We start from the raw sequence: 25,741 nt of genomic DNA, 5'->3' as shown, positions 1-25,741 counted from the left end.
TGTTTAAACAACAGAACACTGACTAGTAAATTTTCAATATGCATGAATACATGAGTCAAGTTATGGAAAAAGTGAGCTTCATTCATGTGCCTAAAGTCAACATATGCTTATCAAGGACAACACTTAAAGCTTTTATTGAATGCTTTTGTATAAAGGAAGTCATTTAATAAACAACAAGGGACAAAATTGTCACAAAACCAGGTTTTCATTGTGAAAAAAAATCTGATTAAGGGAGACAACTCAAACTGAACTTTTGCAATGAACAAACAAAATTAACCCCCTTTGTAAGTTTGTTTCAAAATGAATCTATTTTAAGTTGTGGTGACCTTGACATTGGAGATATTGACGTGATTCTTTCGTGCGACACACCGTCCCATGATGGTGAACAAATGTGCCAAATAATTGTAAAATCTCACAATGAATGACATAGTTATGGCCCAGACAAGCTCATTTATTGCCAATTTTGACCTTTGAACTCAAAGTGTGACCTTGACCTTGGAGATATCGACGTAATTATTTCGCGCGACACACCGTCCAATGATGGTGAACAAATGTGCCAAATGATTTTAAAATATGACAATTAACGACATAGTTATGGCCCAGACAAGCTTGTTCCGCCCGCCCGCCAGCCAGCGGCTTGTTCCGCAAGCCAGCCAGCCCGCCCGCATTCGCCAATCTAATAACCATTTTTTTCCTTCAGAAAACCTGGTTAAAAACCTGGTTAAAAATCCAGTATAAGCGGAGAGTGCCAGTCCTGATTAGCCTGTGCATACTTAAAGCCCTTGCATTATTCCATTATTTCCCCATTACGCGGCTCAATTGATTTTATCTACTGATCCTGTGTAAACCATAAAAATCGCTCAGTTTTCCGAGGATGACAGTGAAACTAGAGTATAATCTTTGAAATGTGAAAATTTACACCAGTTGCACACTTAATCTTCGAGTTGTGAAAATTGGATGATTCTCATTTGACATGGATATGTCAAATGCAATGTGCACAAAACAATTTCCTGATATGTATTTTGGAAAAATATTGTACTGGTACATGTATATGCAAGTGTTTACATTTCCTTGATAATGACTTTACAGGATAATCAAATAAATTGTACAAAGACAGTGATCTCATACAATATTATACATTTTACAGTCAAATTTTTAAACTGCATACAACCAAGTCAAGTGTTTTAAAATTATTTAAAAACACTTGCTTAGTTTGCACCAATGTGGTGATAGCCTATTTCATTTGTCAGAATCATAATTTGCACATGGTTTACAGCCTTCAAGCTACATTCATTTTGAAACAAAAATAAGTTAACATTGAAAATAGGTATTGCTAGATTTTCAAACTGCTAAACAACAACTGTTTACCACTGTTTGACTGTTAAGATAAGACTGGTTCTCAGCCTTTTTTTTCCAGATGACCGTCTTGACAATGTGTAATTCAGAACCAGTCAGTTCACAATTACACAGTTGGGCATCAGATACACGGTTTCCCCACTTTCCAACTATGTAACACCTAAAATGCACAAGAAAACAGTTATGACCAGTATTTATTCATACAAAAATATCAACAAAGACAACTTTCTAGATGCAATTTTATGAAGCATAATTTTTTTACAATTATTTACACTGCAGAAAAGAATTTACAAAAGTTCACAGATTGATTGTTAACCATATCAAAATTTTTAACAAATAACTTTTATTACAAATTGTTATATATGAGTCACTATATGCACTTATTAAACATATATATTTAGTCTTAGTATTATTACACTTTTCACACATATATATTAATTCTCAGCTGATCTTTATTACACGTCAGTGTTGATTAGAATTTCCCACAGTCTTCATCAGATGATTGAGGGAATCTTGTCTGTATATGATGGCTGAAGAAAAGGAAGAGCAGTGTTTTTATTCATTAAAAATCAGGTCCGATATTCGTCGGATATAAAAATGCAGCAAATTTTCTCAATCCAAAGGAACCCGGCCCTATTCCAAAAATGGCGAAACAACACTGAACAGCTTAACCCTTTGAGCGCTGGAACCGGATTTTGAAGGCCTTTGCAAACAGTTTGGATCCAGATGAGACGCCACAAAATGTGGCGTCTCATCAGGATCCAAACTGTTTGCTATTCTGATAGTATTCTTTGAAAAAAATCGAAGAAAATGCTAATTTTAGAAAATCAGCAGACAACATTTGAGCAGACGACAAATATCCCAATATGCAAAGGGTTAATCACAAATGTGACCAATACCCCTGGCCTGCTTTGTTAACTATTTTCAAGGGCAATAAGTAAGTATCATAAAAAACTTCATTCATTGTGATGACATTATTTAAGTGCTTACGTCTCACTTCACAATTTATAAAATTACATGCAGACACACCAACATACTGACTTACAATTACCACCAGCCAGTTGGAGTATAATAATTAAAATTAATCCTTGTAAAATTTAATCACTTAGGCAAGAAAAGTTGAGTTTTTTTTATTAACCAAAAGGGCAGGTTTTCAGTAAAAGATCTTAAAGTATGGAATATATTTCTTCCATAAGTTGTACATTACATCATATAAATGTCATCCATTTCTTTCTGAAAAAAACACACACAACAAAACAACACCAGGCAGTCTGAAGGACAAGGATTCCTCAATATTCTGCTTTTGTCTGAAAACTCCATTGATGTTGAAAACAACATACCTAACCAAAATACAGGGGTGAGCAAGTTTACATGCTGGGAACTGTTCATATGTTTGTTAAGTTTCAACTCTTCAGCGCATCAATATGTTTTTAGACAGGCCCTACCCAAAAATCTGATTTATATAAGCAACAACTACCTCAGTAACTTTGCTTTGACAGCAATGTTATATCAAGCATTAATTAGCAATTTACACGAATAAAATGCATTATAAATCTAGAGATCTATGATCTCAAAAGGTACAGTGTGCTGCTCAAAAGAGACAGGGTGGAAAGCTTGACCATTCTAGTTATATTAACCAATTATTGCGAGAAACCATAGGCATTTCCATCCAATGCTTTGAAATTATTGTTGAGAGTAGAGTATTGTCAAATGCAATTTAATATTGCAAAAAAAAATTAATTTCAAGATTTTCCCATGCTTTCAAATTTCTCTGGAGACAACTTCCGCCTTTTCAGCCATTGAGCAGTGTACCTAAGAGACCGCCATATCAGAAATTGTAAAGTCCCCTCTGAGTAAAATTATTTGAACACTTGCCTCCTGTTTTTTTGCCAACATTTCAACATAAATTGCAAATTGAAGCAGACAAGCCGACTAGTGTAAACACATGTTTTTTGCAAATTGCAATAAAGTTCTTTCCCTTTGGTGAGTTATCATGGGAATCAGGGCTTTTTTTCCTGATTTTGTGAAGCGGCCCTGGCCCCCTCATCTTGTGAAAAATGAGTCGCAAACTTTTCAAAATTGTGAAAAAATGAGTCGCGAACTACTGAAAATTGTGAAAAACGAGTCGCGAACGTGTACAAATTGTGAAATTCAGAAATCAATGCATAAGTATAGTAACAGCATGTTTAACACTTAAATTATAAATATTATAAAAATGTCCTTAAATAATGTAATAAAATCATATCTTCCTTGTATGAATAGTATATTCAGGGGTTTCACTGGCCCCAAAAAAGTTGTGCAACTTTATAGCGGTGTGAAAACTTCCGGTTATTCCGACTTTATTAATAAGAACAATCATTTAAAGAACCCAGGGCCCTCACACTACTTTGGGGGAAGGGGTCCGCAGCCCTTAGGAGGGGGAATTTTTGCGGCGTTTCCCTTTTTGGGGGATTTTTTTACTTACTCTCTCATTATTTCATTTGTACATGTTTGCACTATATTCTTTGCATTTTTCATAATTTAGTATGTTTGAAAAGATTAAATTGAAAAAGAATTGAGATATAATAATCATTAAACACATCTTTCTATTAAAAAAAAATTATATATATATATATTTTTTTTTATGGGGAATTTTTCCCCCTAAAAGGGGAAAAAAGTATACTTTTCAGGTGGGGGACTGCCACCGAAATTTGGCGGCAGATTTGATAGATTGAGGGCCCTGGAACCTTACTACAATTTAATGAATGATGGCAATGACTGTATTTTTTTATTACTTTTAGAAGTACATTGTATGTTAATTAATACATAAATAACAACAAGTACCTTCATAAGTCTAAAAAAGCTTTATTTTTATATAAATAACCTTTTTTCACTTGATAAACCAGATAACCAACATAATATAATAATGTTAACAATAATGTAACAGTATCCTGCATAAATGTATCAGAATTATTTATTGAAACCTAGAATCACACAAATGTACATCATCTTAAAGGAAAAATAAACCAAAAATCAGAAAATAAAGCATATTTATTCAAATTGTTAAACAGTTCCATTTGGTCATTTGGACATGTTATAAATAACAGTCTATTATGTGAAGTTGGAAAACGACATTAATTCTAGAATGGACTGTTTCAGCTTCATTTGCTTTGTTTTGACCATGCAAATGTCAGTGGTCATAAAAACAAAGATTAAAGCCATAGAGTACAGAGTTCTCTATTAAAAATAGATGGACCTTTGCTCATGCACTGTATGGGCAAACCCTCTTTGCTCATACACCGCATGGGCATATCCCATTTGCTCATGCACCGTATGGGCAAATCCCCTTTGCTCATACACCGTCTGGGCAAACCCTCTTTGCTCATACACCGCATGGGCATACCCCCTTTGCTCATACACCGTCTGGGCAAACACCCTTTGCTCATACACCGTCTGGGCAAACCTTCTTTGCTCGACACCATTAGCAATAGTTGCTCATATATGTATGAACAAACAATATGCAATTGATTTATGCTGAATGATTATGTGAAATAAAGATAGGATATTTGTTGTTTTTTGGTAAAGAGATCATAGAAATAGAAAGTATTCTTTTCGTGAGTGGCGAAGCAACAAGTGAAAGTATTTACTTTCAATGATCACGAGTTAATAAAATTAGATAGTCTATTGAAACTAACACATTTTCTTAGTATTTTATGCCAAGTTGACAAACTTACTGCTATGAAATCCATGTTTATCAGAAAATTCTGCGGGAATCTGAATTACATGACGCTACGTTATTTCACAATTTTGCATTTACTGTAGACGATTGGTAACAAAAAACAATGAAAAATTACAGTGAGAATTAAAGATATTTTTCACTGTTTGAACAGTGAAATATACAGTTTTTGTCACACATATTTCACTGTAAATCATCAAAGAGCATATATTGATATGCTGTTATTGTATAATTTGTTAACACATCTGGATGTGTTATTTTAAAAATAAGAACAACAATTTTCAATTTTCAAAGTCATATTTTATTGTTTTCCCTGGTTTATTTCATTTGGAAAGTTTTTGACATGTATGGAGACTTGTACATTAGGTTTAATTATTTGAATTTTTTTTTTTAAAGAACAACATGCACTCTTCGAAGTAAGTTTTTTATTTTTGGTTGTAATAGAAGACCATTTTTTTCATCAACAATCATTAATACAGTTTATTCCATTTTATGTGCATTTAATTGATGAAAAAAAGAAAGCAATTCAAATTTTAAACAATTCTATAAGCATGCTTTTAACCATTATTTTCTATAATTCATGATGAAAATTACTGGAAAACCGATAATTTCATAGGATGAAAAATATTTTTTTTCATAATACATAAAATAACACAGAAACAGAAAAATTAATTAACAGTCTTGCAATGTTAACAATGATGTACAATTCATTGTGTTTTTAAATAATGAAATTTTTGTATGAAAATTGACATTTGTCTCACTCAGGTTTGATAAAGACTTCAAATTTAATAATGTAAAAAAAATACTGTTAATGCACTGCGTAATTTGACCTATAATTAGTAAATTCACCAAAAAGATATTTTAAGCAGATTAGTATGTAAATGTGACAAACATATTGTAAGGTAGACAAATCTGTTTAAAATAATAAAAATACATAGATTATATATGACATTATCAACATGTACAGTCGTTTACAGTCATTCCAATAAAATATTAAAATCTATTTCAGGAACTTGACGGTAGAATGTATATTAAAAAATTCACACATGTGATTGTTTTAAAGCAAAACCATAATAAATTTATATATAGCACATACACATTAATTATAGAAAAACCAACAAGTATAAATATATATATTGAAATATATAACAATATTGATTGGAAGTTCACATATAACTTTGTTTTTAAAAACTCCAAAGATACATTATATACAATGGCTTCAAACTAGAATTGTACACAGAATCGTGGGTACAAAATCTCTGTTATTTAATAATATTGATTAGAAATTTACACATAACTTTGTTTTTTAAAACTCCAGAGATACATATATACAATTTCTTCAAACTAGAATTGTACACAGAATCTTTGGTACAAAATCTCTGTTATATATGAAATGAAAAGTTTAAATGACAATCTATCATGTTATTTTTGTAAAAAACATGAGGAAACCTTAACTCATCTCTTCAATCCATTTTCAACTATATAAAACATTCAATGATTCTGAACAACATCAATTTGCCCAACAGTTCTTGCCAACATGTGCTCGTTGGAATTTTTTTATGAAGAATTGACCCCATCATTATTTTATTTTATTCTTGAAATAAAATGGTATGTTTTTATTTGTAAAAAAAATAGTAAAATCCCAACAGGTCCACGGCTAGGAAAGACTTTTCAACTAGCATGGGAAATTCAAAAGCACACCATTTCCCTAGACTCGGAATTTCCCAATTGGTCAGTTGTTGCATTATTTATGCTATGGACCCATAACGAAAAAATGTCCTTGTGTTGAATTAATGTGCACTGAAATGAATATTTGAACTATACACTGTGGTGTTGGTATCACATTTTCTTTTCAAATCTGTATTTACCATTTACACGAGAAAACAGTGATTGTATTACAAATTTCCATATTATGTTACTATAATTAAGATCCCTGTCTTATATAGAAAGTATAGTTACTACATGCTGTACTTGTATTTTCTGTGCTTTTACAAAGATTTACTAAGTACACATGCATACATTGTACACTTCTTATAAACTTGCATTCTGTTTATAAACTTGCAAACCATGTAGCTGTATACAAACACAACAGTTTCTGTATTCAATTACTACTTGTTTGTAAGGTATGAAGTAGGATTGACCACTCCTTCACAAAGTTTATCCTATTTCTACATAAAAACCGATATAATAACTACTGATACTATAAACTTGAGCTCTATACTATTGATATTTGTTGAGCATGTTTTTTTGCGATCTCTACTTTTAAAACACTGTATGATACAACATGATGTCATAACAAATGATGATGTTTAAAGTAAACAAATAGCTCATTGCAAATATTGGGAAAGCATTGCTATTGCTTTGATTTTATGGCGATAAACGACCACAAATTAATCGGATAAATATAATATTATGTGAGGGTCGGATAGAGATCAAGATTATAACGCTTGGCTTGAAGCTTGCACGATAAACTTGATCTCTATTGGACACTGACATAATATACACTATTTATTATGCAAGACAGACACCATAACCACTACACCACTGCCACCACATGCAGAGGTTGAAATGCACACACTTAATCACACTTCTATCATTACTTTTTTTTTCCTCTGCTCTTATGCTTTTGTTGTTGTGAAACAAATAAACTATTGTCATAAATCCAAGTTTGACACAAAGTGTTTTCTTTAAAAGATTGAGGATTTTTTTTTTGCTTTTGAATTTCATTAACCATTTAAGGCATACAATTATTAACCTTGCATACCACGGTAATCAATTATCATTATGAAAAAAGAAATCCATTTTTTCAGATGATACTCTTATTAGTTTAAGGCGAATGACCAATTGCCAAAAAAAAATGTTTCTATGTTTTGCATTTTTCCACGCCACTTGTTTTCTATATACAGAAATCAAGTGTGGGTTATTCTGCAATAATTATGTATTTAATTGCTATTAACACATTATGTTTGTAAGGTGTGGTGTAGGAAGGCCTCGACATATGCATACTTATTGAGGATGTAAATAAAGTTTGTTTAAATAAAAATAAACATTTTAAGTAAAACAAACTTGCTGTTTGCCATTGCCTTAAAAAGAAAAAAAGAAAGTATATCCTATTTTTTATTTGTTATGAAACGTAATTAAAAAACATTAAGAGCATATCAGCTTGTCAGTAGCATCAATGAACATGACGTCATTTAGTTTCTACGATGTTTGTTCTGAATTAAAGTTAATTCATGAGCAAAATATTTATGAATGAAAACAACTTCATATGTTAGTACAATTCAATGACGTCACTAAAAAGGGAACTTTGTACTTAGAAGGGCGAAGTATTGAAAACTAAAGTTTATGTTCAAAAGCTTGAACCAATCAATCTGAATCATGTTAGAATCTAATTAATATTTTTCTATGAGTGTTTGTTGTTGAATAACCCACAGTAAGGAGTATAGATGCATGTTATCAAATCGCTCGTGCTGTGGGTTATTCGACAAGAAACACTCATAGAAAATTGTATTTCTTAATAAGAAGTGTGATTTTGTGTTTGTAGTTGCTCTAGTCAAAATAAACATCTACCTGATCCTTAATGTGTTTGGGCAAGTGCCCAGAAGGGGTAAGACTGAACCCTCTGCACCAGATGACATTGGTGTTCACAGTTTCAACAAAGGGTTCAGTCTTACCACCTTTGCAGCCTTTCATTCTCCTACTTGCAGGAGTCCAGGCTGTTGTTTTTGCCCCCTTGTACCAGTGAATTTCAACCTCTGCAGGCGATACAATATTAATGACTTTGGCAAGCTGGGGCCACTCATCTGCATATTTCGCCCAGTCAAGTAAAACAAAGAAGCCTTCTTTGATCGTTTCTTTCGCTGGAGCAGCAGAGGCAGCAGCAGCCTTCTTGTTGCCTATTATTACAGGAGGGATGGGATCGTCTATTTTTGCGATTCCCAGCAAGTCCGATAAGTCATCTGAGGCTGCTGTGTCCTCTTGCCTCCTTTTCTGCATAAGCAGATCAAGGATGTGCACTGGCTCATCCATCCAACTGTCCTCTGAAGGAAGAACATGCATAAATACTTATTTTGCAATGATGAGTGATCAACGTGGTGTTAATTAACCAGTAGCTTTATGCAATCATGAACTGGTATGTCAATTTTCGTAGATTCAGCATCTTAGTAATATATACCTCAGGCTCAATTGTGCAATTAGCCAGATTTGTTTTCCTGCTCCTAGAATGTAGTTTTTTTAAATATGAAAGAATGTTTTATATTTTTTTGTGCAAAAATGACTTGAAAATATTAGGATAGCTAGAATAAGTGTAGGTCAGAATATTAGTTGGATACTAGTGATAATAGAAAACATGCATTTTCTGTGATCACTCAATTTAGATTGATTTTCTTCTGTATCCAACAAATTTTCTTTTTATTTTATTTTATGCTTTTTTTACTGTTTTTTTACATAAAATAGTTTACCTGGAGAATTTCAGAGGAATAATGATGTCATTTCCTTAAAATATTACTTAATTTTACAGTAAAACAGTGATACATAATCAATATATTTCACTGATATTTTTCACTGTTTTAAATAGTTAAATATCAATTCTGTTTTACTGATATTTATACTCTATAAACCTCTGCAAAGCATAAAATAAATAGAGGATATTTGTTGGATTTGAGTGATCATAGAAAGTAATTTTTTACGAGTAGCGCAGCCATGAGTAAAAATCTATGTTTTCTATGATCATGTGTGAATTAATATACATGAAGATATTCCACCGAATCCAACAACTTTTCTTTTTATTTAAAGCTTTTCCCCCTTTTTTTAACTTTTAAAATAGTTTTAACTGATATTTCCCTATGATCCACCAGAAAGCATAAAAAATATGTGATACTCATATAACATTCTGTACCTCTCTGTCTTAATATTTGTGTTGTTGGAAATAGAGCTTGTATGTTTTTTAAACTTAAAAGTCTACAAAATAATTACCTATTTCCTTAAGTTCATTGAAATATTTGTCCCAGTAGTTGGCCATGGCATTGTCCTTGTAGAAACTGCAATATATAAACATAATTGGTCAATATGTTATATTTCGAGATTTTTAATACCATTATATCACCAAGAATGTGGTCGCTTTTACCAAAGACATGCACACACAATTTGGATGTTAATCAATGAACTCCAATGTGAAAATATACCATATAAATTAAATCTTAAGCTAGCATTTTCAAATATTTGGGGTCATATTGTTTTTGCCCTGTCTGTTTGTTTTTGTTTGTTTGTTTGCTTCAAAATCTAACATTGGCCATAACTTTTGTAATATTAAAGATAGCGACTTGATATTTGGCATGCAAGTGTACCTCATGAAGCTTCACAATTTGAGTGGTGAAAGTTAAAGGTCATCGTTCAAGGTCAAAGATATATGGGGGACATAGTGTTTCACAAACACATCTTGTTTACTAATACATATAAAAATAAAATTACCTCTAAGTGTGAGGCTAATTTAATTAAAATGCATGAAATATATCAGTGCATACTTTTCGAAGTGTGTTAAGCCAATTAACGATATATGGCTGGGGTGAACATTTAATTGTTGAATTGATTTTAAAAATTGAAACATAAATAACCTTAGTGTTCAGTCTAGATGGCATCATCTCATAGCTTACGCTACTTACGAAGCAAACGTCTGCATATCATTGATGACCTTATCATCAATGCGTTCCAACGATGGGGCAATCTGTGAAACTGGTCCTGACGGGCAACTCTTCAACAAGAAGTTTCCTTCGCATACATTCCAAGTCTGCAATAGACATGTTTAAATATTTAATTCATTTTGAGGACTTCAGTACAAATACATATTTGTACAGTTTATAAATTAAATTTCCTGGCAAAATGTAATCCATAGAGCATTACCCAGTACCAAAGTTGACAATCACAATAGCTCTATTTGCAATTTATGTTAATATTTCAGAACACTTAGTAATTTTTGTTGCACGAAATCAAAGTTTTTAATCACATCATCACTTATACATGTAAAAACCACCTTGCGTGAAACTTTCTGTCAAGTAATACATATAAGGGATATGTATTTTACTTATGCAACTTTTTAAAAATGTTATGATTTTTTAAGATTCATTTTATATTCAATTTTCATGTTTTTAAGTCATTTTATCTTCTGTAAATGTTATTTACAAAAAAAGGCAGTAGATGTTGTTGAAAAAAGAATATGATATCGATGTTGATTATTTATATTATTTTATTTTCTTTGAACTTTAGATAAAGTCACAAACTGAGTGTATTGCAAAGTCATGTTTAGTAATCTTCATTAAATTTTGACATAAATATGAATAGTAATTGCTATATATGACACATTTTTTATGAAAGCCAATGTCATGTGAGGCTTTTGCAAAACAAAAGGAAATATTATTTCATAAATTTCTGCTTTATAAAATTTCCTAAAGTTTATTAAGCTTTTCTTGAGCTTAATCATTAAAGGGGTTCCTTAATTACATTAGTTGATTTTACCTTGTCGGTGGACCACTTTTTTGTGTAAATCACAGCTTTGCCATTCTGATTTATTATTTTGAAAACATGTGGCCTGCTGTGGTTACAAATGGGATTCATGTCGAGGTACTCAGCAAAGTTGTATACCTCACTGAGCTTGATCCCTGGAATCATCCATTTTAATATCTTAAATGAAAGCTTGGTATATGTTTTTTATGTTTCACTTTGAATAATTCTTGTGGCTCTCAGAAAGACAAATTTTAACCAGATAATGAACAAATAAAGATGTACTAATAAAAAGGTATTGGTCAATCTGAGTATGGTTCATTTAATGCACTTGCATGTCAACTATCAAGTGGCTTCAAAGTACTAGTATTGCAAAAGTTATGGCCAATGTTTGAGTCTGAAGCAAACAAACAAACCAACGAACACAACAGACAGGTCAAAAAAAAATTTCCCCTAGCATAGACTAAGGAACAAAACAATGAAATGAAATACCTGTATCTTTAGTCAACAAAACTTAATTATATACTTAATTACATATGCATCTATAGAAAGACTTACCTGTGGGTGCAGGTGTGTAACATTTTTCGAAGCCAATTATTAGTTCATCAAGTGTCCTCACCTCCTTTGTCCACAACCATGTTGAAAATCTGAAATTAAGAGAAATAATGATGTATTTGATAATCTCCTTTGAATGTGAGTGATAAATGTTATGTAAAAATTTTTTATCTTCATATGAATACTGCAACCCTTGTAAAATTTTGCTGTAATATGGTTGAATACCTGGAAAACATTTGATCAATGTCCTCATGTGTATGTCCCACCATGAGGAATGAAAGTTTGACTTTCTGAAAAACACCATATTCCACCAAGGCAGCCAGGAATCCCAGCATGTATCTGTTAAACAAAAGACCCTTATTAGTGAATTATTTTAAGCGGTCATTATTGGGCATGTGTATAACTATTGTTTCGATGTTCCATGTGACATCATAAAAAATAAACTGTTTAGTATGGTAATACGGAATCAGTAAACTAGCCAGTGGCATACATCTTAATTTATTTCTGTGCAGTTGTATTATAACTACTGATACAACTTGTATTCTTTTTTATCAGAGACAATAAGTAAGCATATAATTAAATTGTTTATTTCTATATATAGATTCATGAACATATTGAGTATCTCATATTTTCTGATTGTAAACCTCTATCAAATACCTGTTTTTATTTTGCCCTGGACAGTTGTCTAGTTGCAGGTAGAGAACAGGAGGGAGACTGGTCATAAGCAGAAGGGTATGAACCAGAACTGAAATGCAAGAAAAATATCTTGAAATTCTTATCACATTTTCATTCAGATCATCATCATTGGAATGTCTTCTTTATACGTTTTTTTCAAAAATTCAATCACAATTGGATAAATGTAGAACACTCATATGGCGATTGCAGCTATCTATATTTTTTTTAATTATTTATGTTTTTGTTTTTTTACATAGGGATTGGAAATCGGAGTGAAACACATTTTGTTCCAAAGGTGTATAAGAAACATGTGCCAGAGGGAGATTAGAACATAGATTTGCACTATGGGAAGTTTAAGTTACAAAATAACAGAATATGGACGAGGTTAAAATAACATTTAGAATTTTGATTACCACTGATAGCAAAGGAACTGCCATGAGCCCACTGGAAGGTGTCAAAAAATCCATAGGCACCATATCCATGGACAATGGCACCCATGAGATTAACTTTCACCTTCCAGAGGTTAGACAGTCCCTTTGCTTCCTTCAGGTAATGTGGAAGGCTTGTCTTCTCCTGGTCCATCCCATCCAGAATGATAGACAGGTATCTGGCAGGGCTAAACTTTGCCTTTTGCGCATGCTTATAGTACTTCTGGCGTTCCTGGCTAAAAGAACAAAATTAACATAATGTTTAATGTAGAATTGCAATGCTAGTCCAACATATATTTAAACTATCCTTTGTTATCAATTCTTCATGTCAATTTATTAAGACATACTTTATTATCATCCAATTATACATCTTAATGAACATTAGGTCTGTAAATATTTTTGTGAAAGCTGATTCATGTTAATTGAAACACTTAGCAAGAGATTTTTTTTTTTAAGAAACACAATGCCCCCTACTGCGCCTGCCACTTTGAAGCCATATATTTGACCTTTGACCTTAAAGGATGACCTAGACGTTTCACCACTCAAAAATGTGCAGCTCCATAAGATACACATGCAGACCAAATATTAAGTTGCTATCTTCAATATTGCATAAGTTATGGCCAATGTTAACGTTTTGGGACGGACAGATGGACTGACGTACAGTTCAACTGCTATAAGCCATCCTATCAGGGGCATAAGTTACAATTTCATCAATCTGTCATGTAATTCATTAGATGGTTAAATCAGAATGAAAGTATAAAAATGAATACAGAAAAAAAACATATCATTACTTCTGCTGTTGTAAATGTAATTCTCTCAATTTGAATAGTTTTTTCTTTTCCTCCCTGCATGTTGCCTTTTCAATTTCAGTCTTTATTTTTGTGCACACATCACATGCTGAAAATCTGGATCTCTGCAATAAATGTACAATTGTTTGAAATAAAACCAACTTTCCAATTGCAAAACAGTGCACTGAATAAAAAAGAGATTGTAAAATTGCAAAAAATCAAAGTTAAATTAATATAATAGAAATCAAACTTAAGATGTATTTTTGTTTTTTTGATATTATATATAAAGAATTAAAACCTATATTCGAAAGGTCACCGTATTTATATTTAATTGAAAACAAAAAAACATAGAAGGACTATTGCCAAAATGCATCTATCATCCCATAATTTGTTTATTGAAACTGGTAGACATCATAATATTGTCAGAAACGAAAGAATATACCCCATGTGAAGCTGTAATGATATTGAATATGAGGTACATTTCATACTTATACTGTCTGCAATACCTATAAGCAAGAATCAAATATATTCCAGAATTCTATTACAAGTGACCTAGTAATGCTATGGTCAAATTTATTAAACTCCTAAATGGTAGAAAGAAAACGACACTTAAAAAGTTATCAACTTATTGTATAACGTGTTTCAAAAAAAAGAAATAATAATTTGTTTATTACCACATGATTTGTTAAGATTAACTATATCCTACACTAACAATTGAGTGTACTTTGCTTGTTACATGTTGTCTGTAAGATTTTCATGTATTTGTATATGACGATAAGCTTGTTATGCTTAAGTCAAAATAAATATTATATTCTTATTTGATCTGATATTTGTTATTTGATATTTGAGTAATTGTTTAGACTACACACGACTACTTTAACTTTACCTTAGGAATGATGATGTGTGGCATGTACCTGGCCCACACCCGCATGAAGTGTGTATGGCTGATCGGATGTTCGCCATACACCTCTGCTTCCACACACATCATGTTGTACACATCTTTTTTTTTTAAGCAGCAGGGAAGATGAAGTCTAAAACAAACAACTAAGAACGATACGATATGGTCATGCACAACATGAAACATATCAATAACAAAGAGAATTCAAACAAATATTTATATACATAATTGAGTAATATGTTACAGTAATAACAAGAAATATCTTTAAAAAAAAGATATACGGCGGTGATTGTGGTTGGTGAAAGGTAAAGAGTTTAATGACTGAAATCAAAGATAGCATATGTCTTTGTATGTACAGTTCTTAGCTGCATTCCACGCAGTACGTTTTATTTTACATTATTACATATTTCTGATCATATATCTATAGATACAAGAAAAGAAAAATGGAAGTGAAATTAAAACATTTTAGTCAACCGGCCACACGCGAAGTATATGAACTAAAATATACTAGTTCACAGACAGGAATATGTAATTAATTACTAAATATGAGAACATAGCCTTTAAATACAAACATTTTGGCGCTGGCAATCCTCTGAAAATAAAAGGTGCACGCACAAACTGTATTGATGTCAAGAGTTGAGTGTAAAACTGTTCTATCAATCAAGCCTTTTCATTAGAGATAGAATTGTTTCATGATGAACACACAGTAAAACAGTGTTACAAACACGCGGAAATGTTTCCAATGTTCTGGTGGTATACTCAAATCAGCCATTGGAATAAATGAAGTGTATTCATTCGTGGCACGGTCAGGTAAGGTGAAAAGCTGGGTTATACAGCTACGCCGAAAAAAAAAACAATATCTTACTTGTTAGAATCTGGCATCTTGTCAGCATAACGACTGGCAAAGCTGCTCAGCCAAGACAATGCATACTGTGTTTCCACAGTCTTTGCTCCAAGCACCTTGCCAGGTCCCACCAAATATTTGGTGCCATCTGTGAAACACAATTATAATGAACATTTCTTATGAAAAAGTGTTTTCCATTTTTTTGGCTTGTCTAAAAAGCAAACTTAAAAGAACCTGTATTTAGGACTTAAAATAAGCTGTATTAAGGTTTAAAAGATACTTAATTTTATTGTAAATATGCAACCATGAAATCAAACCTGTAAATTTTGTCCACAAGGCGTAGTAAGTACTAAGTGGAATCCCCAGACACTTCAACCAAGCACTTTTGCACACTTTCACGCCTTCAATTATGAAGACTGTCTTGTTTTCAGGTTTCCTGAAAATTCCAATGTTAATGAGAATTCCTGTTAGGTGTAAACACATAGATACACAAGATTATATCAGGCACATCTTATTCCATTTAGGTGTGTAAATAGTCTTTTGAATAAGAAATATATTTGAATGATTTTATTTTCATGTTGCATAAACATGCATAAAATTAAATATGATAAAATATGTCCTTGAATGACAATAATTGGCATAACTATATAGTTTTTTAAAGTTACCACATAAGTTAATAGAAATATTACTCATTAATAAAATAATAAAAAGTAACAAGACAATTGTCATAATGTGATTCTTTTGCAATATATTTTGTCATGTTATACTGTGTATTACAACACAGTTAAGGATCTTCATATTACTGTGTGTGAGTAGAAATCCAATTGAGTATCCACTGTGAGCGCTCTAACAAGGACAGCTGTTGAACACTGTCTCTTGCCGTGCGCATCACTTCAATTGGCATTGCTGCCAAACACATTAGGCTACAACACAAGTAAGCCTGTAAAACCTCCAGTGGCAGCAGGTCTTTCTTCACTGTAATGAATGAAGGATGGACATGTCCAAAATGTTACAATTCAAATTTTAAACAAGGCTATTGTCAAGCAATATGGTCCCCTACCGACTCCACCATTGTCAGAAATTCCATCATTTTCAGAATAATTTTTTTTGTTTCCATAGCAAACACAATTTTTGACGTAGGAACAAAATGAATTGACGTGCAAAATTTCCATATAGCAGGCCGTCAACTGATTCCTATATTCCTATATTTTCCTATATTTTGGAGAATGTTCACACATTTTTCAAAACCTATATTTTCCTATATTTTTTACTTTTTTCTCTATTTTTCTATATTTTTTACTTTTCCACTATTTTGTTTTGAAAATTTCCTCTCTTTCTATAAAAGAAGTAATACTGCCTTAAGATATTTTAATTTACAGTTTGAAAAAGCTGTCCCTCCTCTTCCAAGGCATCACCATCTTGCAGGAGTGCTGTTGTACACTATTGTGATATCTATATGGACACCTTTGATGAAATTCAGGTGCCCACATTGATGACCACAGTGTGTTGCTGCATCAGCATATCTGCCTTGGTGGGAAGATGAGGGACTGTTTTGTTAAGTCAAACATGAATTTAATGATTATTGACGTTTTTATCAAATTCCACAAATTCTAAAACATCACCTATTGTTAAAAGGTTTTCTGTTATCTGTGGTGGTTGATTTCCAGGTCCAATTAAATGAACATTTTTCACATCTATTTCTTGACTGAAAGGCACAGTATAATTGCAACCATTCATTCTTGTTGTCTGAAATAACACAAAACATATTTTTACTATCTACAACAAATCAACACATAAATTTCACTAGCTTTCGATGTCCGAATTTTAACATATCCAAAATATAGTACAACGAGTGAAAGAACTACTTTTGATTGCAGAAATAGTTGGTATCATAATTAAAATATATATCGTTCCCAGAATATTATAATACTGAAACTGTTAAACATGTTCATGTGAATGGATCACAGTTATACTTCATTTGAACCAATATTTACAATAATTGCAAACGGATTAGATATAGAATAACAAATCTCGCTTTCGGTTACCAATGCTTTCATTTGCATAAAAAAATCAGACTACTTTCCTCATAATTTAATCAATGTCTGTTTTAATTCTGCATTGTTAAAACACTTACCCATCTGTAGAAGCTTCGGCTTTTTTATGTTTATCCTGAATTTCAATAAATCTGGATTATTCTGTGTGTTTTTAAATCTTTTTGGCATAGTACTGCGAGTTGCGCGACGCTAATTTGTTTGGATAATGGTTAAGGTTGATCGGCCGCGTGAAACTAATATGCATCGGTTTCAAAATTTTAGTCTATTCACGTTTGTAATCGATTGAAACAACGACGTCATTTAAACGATTAGTAAACAAAAATTGCGCTATTGAAATGAAAAAACGGTGAAACAAAACTTAATATTTAAATTGTGAAATGTCCGTTTTTGACAGTTTTGAGCATAAAATGTTTTGTTTTTTTTAAATCGTGGCCGTATTAGATTGAATTGTCCATGTTGGTGTCAAAATGTCCGTCCACAGCCAGTCTCTTAGAAGGAAAAAAAGCCCTGGGAATTAGTTCACCAAAGCGAATGAATCACGCTATAAGTGTCCATGTCAATAGCATTATGTACATGGCTTAACAGTGTGAAAATAAACAAAATTGACATGTACAGTCGATTGGTGTATAACGGATAGCTAAGGACTTCGAGTCTCATTTCAACGTAAAAACCATGCATTCAGTAATTAAACCATTAAACCTAGATAGACACATGTCTTTCCTATTGAAACATGCCAGTGGTTTTAAATTTCCGAAAAACATTATTTGTTTACAGCGCGAATTTTATGGTACATTGATTCAGCCATTACCGGAATGCTTAGGTCCTTATCAGATTACATGTGTATCATGTTATTTCTTGAAATTTGACGCATAATTTGTATAAAATAATTGCAATATATGTACATTTCCAGAAAGGAAATTTATTTCTGTGTTTTATAAGACCAAGTTCATGGAAATCGCTGCACAATTGATGAAGTAATGGGTGTTCAAAGCCATGCACCCTATATTCGCGTCATTTTGAGTTGAATCTATAATATAGATATGATAGTGGAAAAAATGCTTTCAGAGAAATCGATTTTCCATTATAATTTGATTATTTTTCATTAAAAATGATGTTTTCACTTATTAATATCATAGCCACACGCTAACCACATGTGTATTGGACAACTTCAATTGAGTTTATATTTATTTTGAGACAATCCCCACATTCCTAAATATGGGTCACCACATGTTTGTTATTCACTAATTTAGTAAATCCCGAGTTGCAGCTTTCATGCTTATTTTATATGGTACGCATCAATTTGGTTTCTGAGCATTCTTACTTTTGTAAAGGACACATAATACTAAAATATTACATCAAGGAACATTATGTTTACCAAACAAAATCTGCAAAATTCAAGAAACTATTCGTCTGCACTTTCTCTGTCGTCACAAAAACGGTGCGTACATAACGTGACCTTGTTTTGCTTTCGAAAGAAGAAACAGTTGTAAACAATGACACACATCAACAAAAACATGAATCGACTTAACAATGATAGGCTTTTTTTATTCAATTCAAAGAAAAATATCAATCTTAACACAAATAAAAGTATTTTGCAAAAAAACGTTTAAGCTATCCGTTACTCACTAAAATCCGCTATACACCAATCGACTGTACATCACAAGAATTAAATAATTCTTTGAAGATCAATCATTTGTTGTTGCATTGGTTCTGAGATTCTGTTATTTGATTTCTTATGTCACTTGAGAAAATAAGTAAAAATGTTTATTACTTAATTGACACAATTCCTTATATTTCAACAAAGAAAATCACATAAAAATACAAACAAGAAAAGTTTCCTTTTCAAAAAGCAATTCTGATACGTACTTGTAAGGTACGAACTAACGCATTCAATTTGCATCATAAAATCGTTCAGCAATCAAGAATCTATCACAGCATAAATCGTTGTAAGCTACAAATAGCAATATAAATATCCATACCGACCACGGGATACTGTTTTAAGCTGTGAATTGGAGTCGGTAATTTGTACGAAATACTTTAATTTTCGCTGTCGATTCTAAAAAGTAAGTACTAGTAGCATCAGGAAAGCGAAGCCCTACGGTACAGTACAAAAAAGGTTAACAAATGTAAAGGGGAAAGGTTTAGGACTTGAAGAGAAATGTTTGGTTCGCGAAAAAAAAAAATAAAAAAAAATAAAATAAACAGCAGAAACAAAAACGAAACAAATAATTGACACAATAATTACTTATGCATTTATATTATTTATAAATGATAAGCCTTATCACGCCCTATAATAGATGCAGGGAGATCACACTTCACTATTTTGTAAACTATTCTGTATCCTCGTGACTTAAGTTAAGGACGTCCGATTGATTATTCATCATAACCGAAAAATTGACCTGCATCGAGGTTTATTTTTATTTTATAACTTTGAATTTGGTTACCATGTGAACATAGTTTACTGTTATACATATATGACTTTTGTTATTATTCGATATCGAACCTTTTATTTTAATGATAAAAATGCGTTTTTGTAATTCTATAGCTAAAGAAACTTCAGCGTACAGTTTATATAGTATTGACAGACCTGTATAAAGTCGCGCCAGTCAAAAATCATAAAAAGCGACATTTAAAGTTATGGTAGCCAGAACTAGTAATTCTATAAATAAACACGACGAGATCAGCAATGTATGACTATGAGTTTTAAGGGGTGTGGTCATTATGCGTAATATCAAAATTATATAATTAATGTGCATAATAACAAGTATTTATCTTTTAATTGTGATGAAATATTAAGTAAAAGCATAGAAAACTTGTCTTCATGATTAACTTGGCATAATCTGGCTACAGGTCATTTGATGATGGGTCAATTTCTGCATCCGTTTTGGCCATTGGCATTGGTCAATTAATTCTGTCATTCAGGTCATTTATAAATTAATGTTGTCATCCAGGTCATTGGTCAATATCTGCCGTCACTCAGGTCATTGGTCAACGTCTGCTGTCACTTAGGTCATTGGTCAATGACTGCTGTCACTGAGATATTTGGTCAATGGCTTTTGTCACTCAAACATTTGGTCAATGCCTGCTGTCACTCAGATATTTGGTCAATGGCCGCTGCACACAGGTCATTGGTCAATTACTGCTGTTACTCAGGTCATTCGTCGAAATGCTGTCACTCAGGTCATTAGTCAATGACTGTTGTCACCCAATATATTGGTCAATGACTGCTGTCACTCAATTTATTAGTCAACGGCTGCTGTCACTTACGTCTTTATTCAGTGGCTGGTGTCACTTAGATCATTGGTCAATGACAGCTGTCACTTAGGTCATTGGTCAGTGGCTGGTGTCACTTAGGTCATTGATCAATGACAGCTGTCACTTAGGTTATTGGACAAGCAAAATGCCTGGTGTCACTTAGGTCATGGGTCAGTGGCTTGTGTCACTTAGGTCATTAGTCAGTGGCTGGTGTCAAATAGGTCATTGGTGTGGCTGGTGTCACTTAGGTCATTGGTCAGTGGCTGGTGTCATTTAGGTCATTGGTCAGTGGCTGGTATCACTTAGGTAATAAGTCAGTAGCTGGTGTCACTTAGGTTGTTGGTCAACAGTGTTTTTTTTTGGCAATTTCGGGGCCGATATCCGGCCCCACTCCCCCCAAAAAAGAGTTTATATTTTTCCCCCATTTTGTAGAAAAATCCCCTCCAAAAGTAAAAAAAAAAAAATTTTTTTTTTTTAATTACTGTCTTATTATGATAAATATACAGGGCTCAACATTGATGGTTGTCCTATTTCCCCTGGAAAGTAAAAGTTGGGTCTGGGCAAGTTATTTTACCATCTGGTTGTCCGCCCAGAAAAGTGCAAAAAAGAACAAAGAGCATTTAATTTAGACTTAAATTGCTGTAATCATTTTGTTAAATGTTCAAAAATAAAAAAAGGTTTTGTGGTGTATCATTTTGGTTTATCAAACAATATGAGGTTTACAGTTGATGTGATATTTCATGTTTGGGAAAGTTGCTTTACGTTCAGTGCAAGTAGATTTTGGAAGAACTGGCCCGGTAGGGCAAGTTGGTTTTTCGGTTAATGTTGAGCCCTGATATATCTCAAGTTTATTTCATAAACAACTTATAAAGTATATAACTATAATTAAATTTGATTTTGAATTATTATAAAGAGTTATATTAAGTTAGTTTTTCACAAATCAGTTAATTTAACATGAATTGCATTTTTTTCCCAAAATGGCCAGGGAAAGGCCTGATGTATCTAGGTATATTGTGTCAATATTCGTTGATAAAAACATTCCAATTTGGTCCATTTTATTGATAAAAAATGCTCACATTTTCCATTTTATCGATTTAAAAAATCCCAATTAGACTCAAAATGGCAAGGAAAACTAAGACTGTGCATGAAGGCTGAACTGTCTGAAACTAATGTTGAAAAAATCATTGGTATATATTTAAGAAATAGGACAAAGACATTCAGCTGTGAATATTACATTCATGCATACATGTGTATTCATATAATAAATATCATTACATATAAAAGAGTAAATGTTCAATTTTCCCCTTTTCCTAAAGAATGACTCGTTTTTCCCCTTTGGACGGGTCCCGCCACCATTCCCCTATAGGTGAAAAAAACACTGGTCAATGACAGATGTCACTTAGGTCATTGGTCAGTGGCTGGTGTCACTTAGGTCATTGGTCAGTGACAGCTGTCATTTAGGTCATTGGTCAGTGGCTGGTGTCACTTAAGTCATTGGTCAATGACAGCTGTCACTTAGGTCATTGGTCAGTGGCTGGTGTCACTTAGGTCATTGGTCAGTGGCTGGTGTCATTTAGGTCATTGGTCAGTGGCTGGTATCACTTAGGTAATTAGTCAGTAGCTGGTGTCACTTAGGTCATTGGTCAATGACAGCTGTCACTTAGGTCATTGGTCAGTGGCTGGTGTCACTTAGGTCATTGGTCAGTGGCTGATGTCACTTAGGTCATTGGTCAGTGGCTGGTGTCACTTAGGTCATTGGTCAATGATAGCTGTCACTTAGGTCATTGGTCAGTGGCTGGTGTCACTTAGGTCATTGGTCAATGACAGCTGTCACTTAGGTCATTGGTCAGTGGCTGGTGTCACTTAGGTCATTGGTCAGTGGCTGGTGTCACTTATGTCATTGGTCAGTGGCTGGGGTCACTTAGGTCATTGGTCAATGACAGCTGTCACTTAGGTCATTGGTCAATGGTCTAGTGGCTGGTGTTATTTAGGTCATTTGTTGACGATGTACATTGTGCAAGTCATAATAAAACACATGCTCTGTTCTGTTCTGTTAAAGGCTGCTTTTTTTAAGAACAACATTTGGTTTATTTCCTGTCCAACTCTACAAGTAACACTTTGTTAAATTAAATATTTAAAACACTTATTCTCATTTTTTGAGCATTTGTAAGCAAAAACACAACAACAATAATTTCCCTGTTTTGGTCAAAATGCCGCGATTTATCCCAATCTAAAGGGACCTGGCCCCATTCTTAAAATGGTAAAAAACATACACACTGAGTCAGATTTTAGATACCGGTAGTGGTCAGACTTCCTCTTTAGATATGAGATCATAAGATGTAAAAAAATAAAAATGTTTAGCATTTAGAAAAATATGCTTGTGTGGAATTAAACCAAAATATTTTTTTGTACTTTGTCAAATTTCCCCGGTCAACCTTCAGCCGCCCCACATAGGGGAATTATTGATACATGTATTACTTATATAAGTATTAAAATAAAATTTTCTCTTAAACAACAAAATTTACCATTAGGCATAAATTATTCAATTGCAGTCAACCTAATGTTTACTGTAAACTTATAATCATATAAGTTTATTAAGTATAATCTGAATTTACTTTGATCAAGTGAAGTTTTTCTTCAGATAATGTTCGCTTAAAATTTTATGTTAAGACTTTAGCCAAGTGTACATGCTATGGTTACATTCATAACCATTAAAGTAAACAATACACAGTGGCGTGATGCATTAAATTACTTCCTGTTCTATTTTTAGAGAGCTGACTAGTTTCTTTCATAAATGCGCAGATAGTGAAAAGTTTAAATCTTTGTTCAACATTTACCGTATCAAAACTGATTTGAATTCTTCAAAATCTAATGGTACATTAAATTGTACATGTAGTGTAAACTTTGCCTTTACTAAAAACAAAAACTTCAATCATAGCAAAGAGGATGTATTTATTTGTGTATTACATGTAGATTGCTTTTTTCAGATTTAGATGGCAAACTTCACCATCATTGGAGGAGATGATCCACTTTCCTTGAAGTCAAAATGTGAGTACAGTGATATATTTTTAGTTACTATAGCTTTTTTAAATGTTAATGGGACCTTATGTCAATTATTTGTATCACGAAACTTATGCTTGTCACATGTCAAAATTTTTTATTTTCAGACAGTTAATAATGTCTTAAAGCGCCCTAGTGCTTGTTAAACATTTTTATTTTTATTCCCCCTGCCCCCTCTGCCGCCCTCTTCAAAGAATGAGGCATATTGCAGTCTAACTGTCCCTCTGTGCGTCTGTAAAACTGTCTAGATATCTGTCTGAAAATTCTTGTTACAGCCAAACGTTTGCCATAATTATATTGGTGAAATAACTTTGCACAAATGTAAACCCATCATAAGAAAATGTTTTGCGTGTAACACTCATCTCCTAACCTATAAGGTCAAGGCCACATATAGAGGTAAAAGGTCAAATTTGAAAGGATCTGTCTCAGTCATAACTTTGAAATTGTATCGATAGATTTTAAAATACCTTTCACAAATGTAAGCCATCATAAGACATGTAACACCTGTCACCCTTACCTACCTCAAAGGTCAAGGTCTCTCTTAGTGGTTCTAGGTCAAATTGTGAACAAAAGGGATGTATGGAGGCATTTGTGTCTTGTCAGCACATGTCTTGTTAGAATTTTCTGACAGATTATTGGAATCTTTAGACTTCATAGAAATATCCACCATATGTGCTGTTATTTTTATTCTGATTTATTGAAATGAAATCGCAATGTTACTGTAGTAGAAGTCATGCTAAGTTTCGGTAATTGACTTGATCCAATAACTTTTTGTACAAAAAACTGTTATTGTTGTCCACTTTTAGATCCACTGAGATATTTACTACAATGTATTATGTTTTTATCAGTCATATTCATATTTAAAAAAAAATTAAAACAAACAAATACAAGTCTTGAAGCCGAATGCTGTTTGATGAAATAGCATTCTTTTCTTTTAACGTTTGACATTTTAGTCACTTCTGAAGATAACCTTTGTTATAAATACTGTTGATGAAATAGTTTTTTTTGTAGATTGTTTTACACATGGATACTGATTGCCTTTTACAGCAAAAGTTTTAGCACCTGACGATGGCACCTTCTTTGACATGCAAAGGCCTAAAATATCAGCCAATCAGTTGCCACCACCTGTGTTTTTGCAGTGTGGACCTGTCCAAAGTTCTGATGGAAAAAAAGCGTTTGATACAGGACCACCAATACCTGGAGAGGACACTAAACATGGGGATGAGGGCTTGCCGTTTACACCAAAGATGCTGTATCAGACCGCGTAAGAGCCAGCTTATTTGACAAACTGTTCGAATTTATGATTGTCGTATAAGCGTTTAATAATGTTTTCTCAGTAGAAGAAATGATAATAAATATCTGCACAAGACGAAATTCCCCTGTGTGTTTTGACTGGTCACAATTTATGTACAATTCATTTTTATGAACGTATGTATTCAGTCACACTTTACTTTAAATGCACAGACAAACTGAACACTTTGATCATGCCAGATTCACAATCCTTTTATGACGGGGTGGATATATAAAATATTTTAATGACCTTAACACAAAACTAAACAAAAGCTGTACATGAATCATAATGGTTAAGAGTTAGATACATTGGGACTCTCCTACATTG

The 25,741-nt window shown here is 32.8% G+C and overlaps 3 protein-coding genes and 1 long non-coding RNA gene across 4 annotated transcripts in view; 2 read left to right on the top strand and 2 right to left on the bottom strand.

Moving 5' to 3' along the window:
* LOC127839537 (uncharacterized) overlaps nucleotides 1–19,878 on the bottom strand; it is a 54,248-nt gene extending 34,370 nt beyond the window's left edge. The window contains exons 1-3 of the mRNA XM_052367929.1: nucleotides 19,788–19,878; nucleotides 1,782–1,886; nucleotides 1,369–1,516 (exon numbers count right to left, since the gene is read on the bottom strand). The gene's annotated coding sequence lies outside the window, so the exon portion shown is untranslated. The remainder of the gene's footprint in view (nucleotides 1–1,368; nucleotides 1,517–1,781; nucleotides 1,887–19,787) is intronic.
* Nucleotides 8,621–17,046, bottom strand: LOC127839536 (uncharacterized). Its single transcript, XM_052367928.1, has 13 exons — nucleotides 16,558–17,046; nucleotides 16,072–16,190; nucleotides 15,776–15,902; nucleotides 14,899–15,043; nucleotides 14,016–14,137; nucleotides 13,210–13,460; nucleotides 12,779–12,866; nucleotides 12,347–12,460; nucleotides 12,125–12,213; nucleotides 11,582–11,724; nucleotides 10,732–10,856; nucleotides 10,046–10,110; nucleotides 8,621–9,111 (listed from the first exon to the last, which is right to left on the bottom strand). The coding sequence occupies exons 1-13, from the start codon at nucleotides 16,671–16,673 to the stop codon at nucleotides 8,621–8,623; spliced, it is 1,995 nt and encodes a 664-aa protein (XP_052223888.1). The 5' UTR covers nucleotides 16,674–17,046.
* Nucleotides 19,879–20,097: 219 nt separating the features above from the next.
* LOC127838967 (uncharacterized) lies at nucleotides 20,098–25,248 on the top strand. Its single transcript, XR_008030088.1, has 3 exons — nucleotides 20,098–20,217; nucleotides 24,051–24,111; nucleotides 25,171–25,248. It is a non-coding gene; the product is annotated as an uncharacterized LOC127838967 (long non-coding RNA).
* Nucleotides 25,249–25,274: 26 nt separating this feature from the next.
* Nucleotides 25,275–25,741, top strand: part of LOC127838965 (serine/threonine-protein kinase Chk1-like) — a 31,056-nt gene continuing 30,589 nt past the window's right edge. The window contains exon 1 of the mRNA XM_052367103.1: nucleotides 25,275–25,387. Within this exon, the coding sequence (XP_052223063.1) occupies nucleotides 25,371–25,387 (17 nt within the window). The 5' untranslated portion in view covers nucleotides 25,275–25,370. The remainder of the gene's footprint in view (nucleotides 25,388–25,741) is intronic.

This window comes from Dreissena polymorpha, chromosome 7 (genome assembly GCF_020536995.1).
Source record: "Dreissena polymorpha isolate Duluth1 chromosome 7, UMN_Dpol_1.0, whole genome shotgun sequence".
Taxonomy (NCBI): Eukaryota; Metazoa; Mollusca; class Bivalvia; order Myida; family Dreissenidae; genus Dreissena; species Dreissena polymorpha.
Note: the sequence above shows the minus strand (reverse complement) of the source record. Positions and strands in the feature narration are given on the sequence as shown.

Excerpts from the sequence above, each read along its gene's own strand:
- LOC127839536 (XM_052367928.1), bottom strand. The coding sequence starts at position 16,673 with ATGTGTTTGGCAGCAATGCCAATTGAAGTGATGCGCACGGCAAGAGAC. Across the intron at positions 13,461-14,015 it reads TTACATTTACAACAGCAGAA|CCAGGAACGCCAGAAGTACT; the intron begins GTAATGATATGT and ends TTGTTCTTTTAG. Across the intron at positions 10,857-11,581 it reads AAAAGTGGTCCACCGACAAG|ACTTGGAATGTATGCGAAGG; the intron begins GTAAAATCAACT and ends TGTCTATTGCAG.